Here is a 10348-nt window from a genome sequence, read left to right on the forward strand (position 1 = left end):
TGGCCTGGGTGGTGATTGGTTGGGGCGTGACCAATGTAAATTAGGTTGAGTCAGGGGCGTGGCTTGGCTACATATGAATGATGTGTGGGCGTGGTCATGGCTGCTGGGGGCGTGGCATAGAGTGGTGATTGGTTGGTGCGTTAATGGGGTGGGGCCGGGGGCGTGGCTTGTTTCGGTATGAATGACGTGTGGGCGTGGCCCGGCGCCGCAGGGGGCGTGGCCGGGCCGTGGCGCGCCGGGAAGGCGGAAGCGGCTCCGGGGCAGCGGGGCCCGGGCCGGGGGTCCGGAGGGGCCATGGCCGCGGCCGGCTGGGCCCCGCCGCGCCTCGACGAGTTTATCCTCACCGAGCCCCTCGGCTCGGGCACCTACGCCACCGTCTACAAGGCCTACAGGAAGGTAGGGCCGAGCCCGCCGTGGGGGTCGCCTTTTTCCTCCCGAATCTGCACCCCCCACGCCCGTGGGACCCCCGTTTTCCAGTGCTCCACATGGGGTACCACCCCTATAGCCCTCGCCTGGAACCTGCTGCCCCCCTGAAGGGGGTTTTTCCCTCCCCTCCCCACCCGGCGGGCTGGGGGAGCAGCCCCCGGTGGCTGTTTGGGGGTGGGGGTCTAGCGTTGTCCCCCCTCCTCGGCAGAGGGACACGCGTGAGGTGGTGGCCATCAAATGTGTCAACAAGAGGAGCCTGAACCGGGCATCGGTGGAGAACCTGCTGACAGAGATCGAGATCCTCAAGACCATCCGCCATCCCAACATTGTGGAGCTCAAGGACTTCCAGGTGGGCTGGGGGCTTCCCGGGGGGCCTCTGAGCCAGAACTTCTCTGGCTTGGATCCATCCCCGCTTCCCGCGGATGTATCCCTGGGGCTTGGTGCCAGCAACTGGGCAAACTGGTCCAGGTGAACCTGTGTGGGTGGGACTGGCTGGGGTGGCACGGCAGGGTCCTATTGCCCCGCAGTGGGACAGTGAGCACATCTACCTGATCATGGAGTTCTGCGCCGGGGGGGACCTCTCCCGCTTCATCCGGATGCGCCGGATGCTCCCCGAGAAGGTGGCACGCGTCTTCCTGCAGCAGCTCGGTGAGGACACCCCGCCTGGCTCCCGCTCTGGCTCTGCTGGGGACCCTTCCCCAAGGTTTTGGGGTGCAGGGCTGTGCTAGCACGTGCCCATCCACCCGTCCAGCCTGTGCCCTGAAGTTCCTGCACGACCACAACATCTCCCACCTGGACCTGAAGCCGCAGAACATCCTCCTGAGCGCCCCGGAGAACCCCCAGCTGAAGCTGGCAGGTCAGGGCAGCCCCTGGCAGGGGCTGGGAGGGGGCAAATCCCTTCTCCCTGTGCCCCTACGAGCTCTCTGTCGGGCAGATTTCGGCTTTGCTCAGTACATGTCCCCGTGGGACGAGAAGCACGTGCTGCGCGGCTCCCCGCTCTACATGGCCCCCGAGATGGTGTGTCGGCAGCACTACGACGCCCGCGTGGACCTCTGGTCGGTGGGCGTCATCCTTTACGGTGGGTTTGGCTTTTATTGCCCCGGGGGGCTCTACTCAGGGCTGGTTTCCCCCTCTCCATCTCCCCGCACCGTTCCTTCCCCCTGCCACAGAAGCACTTTTTGGGAAGCCGCCCTTCGCTTCCCGCTCCTTCGCTGAGCTGGAGGAGAAGATCCGCAGCGACCGGGCTGTGGAGGTAACGTGGGGTGGGGTGGGGCTGGGGGGGCTCTCACAGCGCTCAGTGGGCTCAGCCCCTTCCTTCCTCAGCTCCCCAGCCGCCCCCAGCTCTCTCAGGAATGCCGGGATCTCTTGGGACAGCTGCTGGAGAGGGACCCTCGCAAGCGCATCTCCTTCGAGTGCTTCTTTGCCCACCCCTTCGTGGACATGGAGCACATCCCCGGCCCCGAGAGCCTGGGCAAGGCGGTGAGCAGGGCTGGGGGCTGCAGCCTGGCAGCGGGGGCGTTCCAAGCCCTGAGACCCCCCTTGTGTCCCCCAGACCGACCTGGTGGTGGAGGCGGTGAGGAAGGATCAGGAGGGAGACGCCGGTGCTGCCTTCTCCCTCTACCGCAAAGCACTGGAGTATTTCGTGCCAGCACTGCACTGTGAGTCCCCAGGGGGCTGTGTGGGGCCTGGGTGTATTTCTGGGGGGCCAGCAGCCCGGGGGAGTCCAGCTTTTAGCCCACTCACCCCGTGTTTGGTCATTGTCCCCCTTAGATGAAAGCGACGCACGGCGCAAAGAAGCCATCCGGGCCAAGGTGAGCCAAAACCCGGATGGTTTTGGGTGGGTTTGGGTGGTTTCTGGGGGGTGGGGGCAGCACACGCATCCTCTGCACCCCGTATCGGGGGTCTCCTCACCCCCACGATGTGCACAGGTGAGGCAGTACATCTCCCGAGCTGAGGAGCTGAAGGTGTTGGTCACCTCCAGCAACAAGAACCTCCTGGAGAAAGGAAACCCGGCCAGAGAGCTCCTTAAAGGTAGTGATTTTTGCCCATCCCCCAGTGTCGGAGCTGGCAGGGGCCGTGGTGGGGTTTTGGGCTGAAAGGTGAAGGTTTTGGGCAATCCCAGTAGCTGTGTCCCCTTGCAGAGATGGCCAAGGACAAGCCCCGGCTCTGCGCGGCGCTGGAAGTGGCTTCAGCTGCCATTGCCAAGGTGAGGGGTGGCCTTGGGGATCCCCTCACCCCTCGAGGGAAGGGGAAGCTGCAGACCTGGTGGGGAGGGGGCTGCTGGACCCCCCCAGGCACAGCCAGCCCCCCGGGGCCTCTTGCAGGAGGAGGAAGGCAGGGATGACAGTGACGCCCTGGAGCTGTACCAGCAGAGCTTGGGGGAGCTGCTGCTGCTCCTGGCCGGTGAGTTGGGACTGAGGTTTTGGGGCAATGATGGGTCCTGCTCCTATCCCTCATCCCGTGGCAAATTTTCCCTGCAGCGGAGCCGGCGGGGCGGCGGCGGGAGCTGCTCCACGCCGAGGTGAGTGCCAGCCCTGTGACACCCGGCCGTCCCTGGTGGCCTGGCTCCAGAGGGACTGTGTCCTCTCTCTGTCCCCACCAGATCCAGACCCTGATGGCCCGAGCCGAGTACCTGAAGGATCAGATCAAGGTAGGATGAGTGGGGGGGTGATATGGAGCGTGCTGGGGGAGGATAAAGGCTGGAAAATCCCCTTCTCCCTTGGCAGATGCGGGAGGCACAATCCATGGGCAAAGAGGCGCTGGCAGAGTCCGTCCGGAGCGGTGAGTCGCCCTTTGCCACGGGCACTTGGGCGATGTTCCCCAGCCGTGGGGATGTCCCTGGCCCACCCAGCCCCGTCTCCCTCGGCATGGCCACGTCCCTGGGGGTCCACCTGGGTGGTGGGGACAGCACGGTGTGCCCAGGACAGCCCGGTGAGTCCCGTGTGCCCGGCACAGCCCGGTGAGTCCCGGTGTGCCCAGCACAACCCGGTGAGTCCCGGTGTGCCCCGGCACAGCCTGTACCTTGCAGTGACTCCCGGAGCTGCCCCGTTGGACGCTGCTCGCTGCCTGCCTGGAGACGCCGGCGCCAGGATGACACTTCAGTCCCCCGCACCGGGGTGACACCCGGGGGTCACCCTCGGGCTCCCAGCCCCGGGGGGCTCGGCAGGGCCATCTGCCCCTCTCCCAGGCGCTGGCTCATTTCCCTGCCAGCCCTGCCTCGACCGTCTGCTGCTGCAGCCTCCCCTGCCACAGCGGCCGGGTTATTCCACTCTAATTCCCTCCGCTGGCTCCGTGGGAAGGGTATTTTTATCCTGGCACTGGGCTCTGGCAGAATATCCCCCCTGCATCTTCGGCTGGGTGGTTCTTCCACCTCCCAAATTCTGGGAGAGCCCACATGAGCCACAAATCCGGCCAGGAGCTGAGGGTGGGCAGGGATGCTCCGCTGTGCCTTCCTCGCCCAGCATCTACCTCTGCATCCACCGCTGCTCGGCCAGCCTCCAGCACCCGCTGCACTGGCCCAGCCCGGCCATCCTGCCTGCCTCTCACTGCTGGAGCTCTGGGAATGAGGCTTTTCCTTCCTAAACCTGGAGCCTGGCAGTACTGGCTGCATCTCAGTGTCACCACCACGAGCAACGCTCGGCGGGGACCGATTGAGTCGGGCACGAGCAGCAGTCAGTCACCTTCAGGGAGACACTCTCAGCATCCCACCTGCCCTGCTCCACTCCTCAGGGCCCTGACCCCAAAAACATCCAAATCATGTTCCCAGGAGTCATTGTTATGGGGTGCTGATGTTGCCTGTCCTGCAAAACAAGGTACTTGTCTCAAAATCTACTGTATCTCAAGGGAATGTAATTTATTGTCTTTAATAAACTTTAATTTTGATTTCTCCACCTCCTCTGCACTCAGATTTGTGATTTAAGCCCAAGAGGGTCCCCAGGCAAGCCCAGGACCCAGAGGCCACCTGGGGTCCTGGAGCCACCGAGGCGGGCTGGGGACCCTCGTCTCTGTTCCCCCATGAGCAGAGCTGGGGTGTCCCCTCCCATGCTCCAGCACTGCTGTTCCTTCCTGTGCTCCCCAGGGACACGAGGCAGCCAAAGCAAGGTTTGACCTTGTTTTCACTTCCCATCTTTTTTATTTTTCTGTGTGTGTGGAAAACACGGAGCAGAACGACACGAGCCATTACGTAAAATCCTGTTTTCTCCAATAGATTTTTGTGGCGGGTGAGGAAGGGCCGGGCTGGGCCGTGAGGGAAAGCAGAAGGGCTGAAGCCAACAACAGGAGGGTTTTTGGGGTGTCCCACAGATATTCTGAGCCATGACCTCTTCCCAAGACAGCCTCCCCCACACCCTGCCCCTGTGCCAGCTGCTCCGTGCTCAAACCAGCGCAGAGCTTCCCGGGCAGATGGGACAAAGCACTTCTATATCTTTTTACTCTTATTATCCTTATTATTCAGAGGAGAGATTATATCCCCAGGCTTTAAAGTGCTTTCCCAGCCCGTGGTGAGCGCGGGGCCGCCGGGGATGGCCGCGGCAGCGGTCGCAGATGATCGCGTCTGCCTTCACGCTCGGCCGCCAGCGCGGCCCATCCCCAGCCCCCGGGAGCAGGACGGGGCTCTGGATGCTTGTGTTGGTTTGAAAAGACAGGAATCTGTGAAGGAAGGCAAAAGCCTCCTGTGAAATGGAATAGGTGAACCCCCTCCCTCTGAATTACCACAATTTTAAAAAAGGCTCTCAGGCAAAGATATGGAAATAGGAATAACAGTTCTTTTCTAGGGAAAAAAACTAAATAAAAACAACAACAACAACAATAATAATAATAATGTAATTAGTACAAATGAAACTAGTGATGAAGTCAGAAACCTGACACCCTAATAATAATAATAAGAAGAATAAGAATAATGTAATTAGTACAAACGAAACTAGTGATAGAGTCAGAAACCTGACACTCTGAGGAGTCAGGGTGTTGGGAATAGTCCAGTTAAATGGTGGCTGCTCCTCCTGGAGTGGCAGATGAAATGCTGCTGGAGCAGGGATCTGTAGAAGGGTGGAGTTTTCTCTGAAGGTCTGGTGATGGAGTAGTTGGGCCTGGTCTTCCTCTGGGAATCCAGCAGAGAAGAAGCTGCTCCTCTGGGAATCTGGTGAAGTGGTTGCCAGTGTCCCAAAAAGTGCTGATTATATCCAGGTAGGAATGCTTGGCTCCTCCCTCTGGGTGGAGCATCTCACAGTGGGATGATGTAACTTTACCATCATGCAGTGAGTCATTAATGGCCCATTAACAGGAGATATCTCCCCGGAGGGAGACATTGTTCTTGGAAGAGATAAGAAACCTGCCCCACCTCCAACAGATGGCAAATAGAATCCATGCTGATCTCACAAGCCAGGACAATGCTCCCCTGGCGCTGATGGAGTCGGGGTGGATGCCAGTGTCACCTGCACCGAGGTTTTTGGCTGCCCAAATGTCACCGAGGGAAGGTGCAGCAATTATCTGAGCAATGACAGGGTGCGCCGGGTATTTCACTTGTAACTGCTCTTATCAGGGTTTTGTCAGGGCCCTCTAGAATTCATCAAGGTTAGTAAGACATAAACTGTGCTAAAGTAAGGAAGAAGAAAAGAAACTGAATTCCAAGACCACAAGAAAGAGGTGACAGGGAGCTGGGAGACACCTGGACTATAACCAAGCACATATTCTGAGCAGTGCATGCGGAACGTGTGGATGAGCGAAGACACCAGTGAGAAATGCGTGATCAGCGTGCACAGTAGAGTTAAAATGTATAAATAAGTACATAATATAAACAATAAATGCTTCTACTTAATCAAATTGATTAAGTAGAGTCCTGGATTTCCCAGAGGAGGGTGGCACGAAGCCATGGTGCCCAGCCCAGCAGCGTGGCCTGTGTCACTCAGCCGCTCAGGGAGGAGCTGCTCCGCTCCAGCCCTGTCCATGCCACCTCCCAGCCCTCCCAGAGGGCTCTCCCAGCCCTCACTGGCTCTTGGGCCGGGCTGTCACCGGGAGTGGCAGCTGGGTTGTCACCCGGCGGTGCCAGCGCAGGGGTGACGCGAGGTCGGGCACGCGATGGGCTGGGGAGAGCTGGGTCAGTGTGTGGAGCCAGCCTTGGGCTTTCCCAGGGCTCTTTAATCTGCATTAATCCTGCTTGCTGGACCAGCAGTGGGGGGATGGATGGGCCATCCCTTCCCACAGCCACTCGCAGGGAAGTTTAATTGCCTGCAAAAAGGAGAAGGGAGATTCCCCAGCCTGCCCTGGCAGCTCATTTGTTTCAGCACTTTAACAATTGCTCATTTAATGCTTTATCCGTTGGGGAAACCACTCACTCGTCCCACCCTCACCACTGGGAAGGAGGAAGATCCTGCAGCCAGCTGAGGAATGGGCTGGTGCAGGAGGGCAGGAGTTTTGTCAATACAATTTATATTATTTGATCAATAATCTTATTTTGTTTTATTGGCAAAATTCCTTACTGCCAGCGTCTTCCAGCAACCAGCAAGGACTTGCTTGGACAAACCCATCCCAATCCCAGCCCCATAGGTGAGGCAATTATCTAAGGCCTGTAAATGAGAGAGGAAAAAAAAAAAACAAAAACATTTTCTGCTTTAATCCACACTTATTCTTTGCTTTAAGATTTTCAGTGTGTGTGTTAATGCCCGGAGCAGTCGTATGGCCTGGAGGCTGCAGGGATGCTTGGGATACAGCGGCAGGAACCACTGGAAACTGGGATGAAGCCCTTGGTGGGAAGGGAAATAGCAGGAGGGGCTGCTTGCCCCTGCTGCCCCCATCCCAGATTCCTCCCTCCATCCCGGCTTCCTACCCCCATCCCAGCCTCCCATCCCTCTATCCCAGCCTTTCCTCCCTCCATCCTGACCTCTCCTCCCTCCATCCCAGCCTACCATCCCTCCATCCCAGCCTCCTACTCCCACCCCAGCCTGCTCCCTCCATCCCAGCCTCTCCTCCCTCCCTCCCGACCTCACTTCTCTCCATCCCATCCTCCCCACCCTCCATCCTGACCTCCCATCCCTCCATCCCATCCTCCTCTCCCTCCATCCCAGCCTCCCATCCCTCTATCCCAGCCTCTCCTCCCTCCCTCCCGGCCTCACCTCTCTCCATCCCATCCTCCTCTCCCTCCATCCCATCCTCCCCTCTGTCCATCCCATCCTCTCCTCCCTCCATCCCACCCTCCCATCTCTCCATCCCAGCCTACCATCCCTCCATCCCAGCCTCCTACCCCCACCCCAGCCTGCTCCCTCCATTCCAGCCTCTCCTCCCTCCATCCTGACCTCTCCTCCCTCCATCCTGACCTCTCTTCCCTCCATCCCATCCTCTCCTCCCTCCATCCCAATCTCTCCACCCTCCATCCCAGCCTCCCCTCCCTCTATCCCAGCCTCTCCTCCTTCCCTCCCGACCTCACCTCTCTCCATCCCATCCTCCCCTCTGTCCATCCCATCCTCTCCTCCCTCCATCCCATCCTCCCATCTCTCCATCCTGACCTCCCATCACTCCATCCCAGCGTCCTACCCCCACCCCAGCCTGCTCCCTCCATTCCAGCCTCTCCTCCCTCCATCCTGACCTCTCTTCCCTCCATCCCAGCCTCCCCTCCCTCCATCCTGACCTCCCATCCCTCTATCCCATCCTTCTCTCCCTCCATCCCAGCCTCCCATCCCTCTATCCCAGCCTCTCCTCCCTCCATCCCGATCTCCCCTCCCTCCATCCCAGCCTCCCCTCCCCAGCACAGGCTGTGTCCCAGCCATGGCAGCAGGGACTCAGCCTGGCAGGAGCATCCTCGGAGCCGCCGGTGCTCGGCTTTGCCGGGAACGCTTTGCTGAGGCTTAACACGTCGCGGGAGCCGTGCGGGGGGAGCGGAGGCTGCCTGGCTTTTCACATGCCTGGGGGTCATGGTGCCTCCTAAAATAAACCCGCTGAGCTTCACGCGGCCTTTGCGTGGCGGCACGTGGGCCGGGAGAGCGCCGAGCACAGCCCCGGGCTCGGGCACGGGGAGCAGGGCAAGGGGAGCCCTGGGAAACAGTGTGGGACAGGATCCTGGCTGGTGTGGGGGGGATGAACTGCGGGGATGCATCCCCGGCCCCGTGGCTCCCCGTTCCGCCTGGGATCCTGCTCGCCCGTGGGACGAGCGTTGGTGCATCCCTGGTGGGCAGGGAAACGGCAGGAGGGGCTGCCTGCCCCTGCTGCCCCCATCCCGGCTTCTCACCCCAATCCCGGCCTCTCACCCCAATCCCGGCTTCTCACCCCAATCCCGGCTTCTCACCCCAATCCCGGCTTCCCACCCCCATCCCAGCTTCTCACCCCAATCCCGGCCTCTCACCCCAATCCCGGCTTCTCACCCCAATCCCGGCTTCTCACCCCAATCCCGGCTTCCCACCCCCATCCCAGCTTCTCACCCCAATCCTGGCCTCTCACCCCCATCCCGGTTTCTCACCCCAATCCCGGCCTCTCACCCCCATCCCGGTTTCTCACCCCAATCCCGGCTTCTCACCCCAATCCCGGTTTCTCACCCCAATCCCGGCTTCTCACCCCAATCCCGGCCTCTCACCCCCATCCCATCCTCTCCTCCTTCCATCCCATCCTCCCATCTGTCCATCCCATCCTCTCCTCCCTCCATCCATCCTCTCCTCCCTCCATCCCATCCTCCCCTCTGTCCATCCCATCCTCCTCTCCCTCCATCCCGTCCTCTCCTCCCTCCATCCCAACCTCCCCTCCCTCCATCCCATCCTCTCTTCCCTCCATCCCATCCTCTCCTCCCTCCATCCCATCCTCTCTTCCCTCCATCCCATCCTCTCCTCCCTCCATCCCATCCTCTCCTCCCTCCATCCCATCCTCCCCTCCCTCCATCCATCCTCCCCTCTGTCCATCCCATCCTCTCCTCCCTCCATCCATCCTCTCCTCCCTCCATCCCATCCTCCCCTCCCTCCATCCCATCCTCCCCTCCCTCCATCCCGGCCCCGTGGCTCGTGGCTCGGGCTCCGGTTGGAATGCCGCTCTCCGCCGTGGGCTGAGCATTGATCGTGCCTCGGGGCTGGATTGAAGCAGCGAGGGCTGGGCTGGGGCCGTGCCCGCTCCCGCTATCCCTTTCCTGCCGGGGGATTAGACCAGCTCGGGCTGATCCTCATCAGGTATGATCTCCTTCCCGAGCTAAAGCTGCTCCTGCCAATCTCCCCTCCCGCTTCTCCGCGGCTCCCAGCCGGGGCTGGGCTGGGCATCTGATGGGAGCACACATCCCTGGAGCTGCTGGAGTCCCCCGGTCCCCGGGTCTGGAGGGTTGGGAGGATGTGTGTCCACGCCTGAGCTGCCTCTGTCTGTCTGTCTGTCCTCTCGGGAACGGGCAGCAGGAGTTTCCCAGAGCTGCTGGGCCCTGGCACAGGATTATCAGGGAGCTGGGGGCAGGAAGGAATCTCTGGCACAGCAGCCCCAGCCGTGGCTTGATCCAACACCAGGAATAATAAATAAATAAATAAATAAATAAATAAATAAATAAATAAATAAATAAATAAATAAATAAATAAATAAATAAATAAATATAAAAATAAAAATAAAAATAAAAATAAAAACTAAAAATAAAAATAAAATTAAACATATAATAACAACAATAACAATAACAATAACAATAACAATAACAATAACAATAACAACAACAACAACAATAATAATAATAATAATAATAATAATAATAATAATAATAATAATAATAATAATAATAATAATAATAATAATAATAATAATAATATCAGTTTCCCAGCACCCTCTGCTGTGTTTTCCTGGACCCATCCTCCACTGCAAAACCGAACTGCAGCTAATCAGCTCCCACGGGATTTGGAGCGATAAATTCCCAACCCAATGCCAAGTTTTTCCAGGAAGCCTCACGGCAGGAGCCCCCTGCCTGCCAGGATGCCGCCAGGGC

The 10348-nt window shown here is 59.1% G+C and overlaps 1 protein-coding gene across 2 annotated transcripts; it reads left to right on the top strand.

Moving 5' to 3' along the window:
• The first annotated feature begins 185 nt into the window (after positions 1 to 185).
• ULK3 (unc-51 like kinase 3) lies at positions 186 to 4316 on the top strand. Of its 2 annotated transcripts, none has more exons than XM_072933966.1 (16): positions 186 to 396; positions 635 to 775; positions 954 to 1074; positions 1178 to 1282; positions 1361 to 1504; positions 1596 to 1678; positions 1750 to 1905; positions 1979 to 2084; positions 2197 to 2237; positions 2355 to 2457; positions 2568 to 2632; positions 2751 to 2829; positions 2907 to 2947; positions 3029 to 3076; positions 3153 to 3207; positions 3455 to 3683. In XM_072933966.1, exons 1-16 carry the CDS (start codon positions 295 to 297, stop codon positions 3544 to 3546), a joined length of 1482 nt encoding a protein of 493 aa, XP_072790067.1. In that variant the 5' UTR covers positions 186 to 294; the 3' UTR covers positions 3547 to 3683. The 2 variants fall into 2 exon arrangements, with proteins under 2 accessions (XP_072790067.1, XP_030137186.4); XM_030281326.4 differs by having other exon boundaries at positions 187 to 396; positions 3441 to 4316.
• The last annotated feature ends 6032 nt before the right edge of the window (positions 4317 to 10348 follow it).

This window comes from Taeniopygia guttata, chromosome 10 (genome assembly GCF_048771995.1).
Source record: "Taeniopygia guttata chromosome 10, bTaeGut7.mat, whole genome shotgun sequence".
In the NCBI taxonomy this organism is placed as follows: Eukaryota; Metazoa; Chordata; class Aves; order Passeriformes; family Estrildidae; genus Taeniopygia; species Taeniopygia guttata.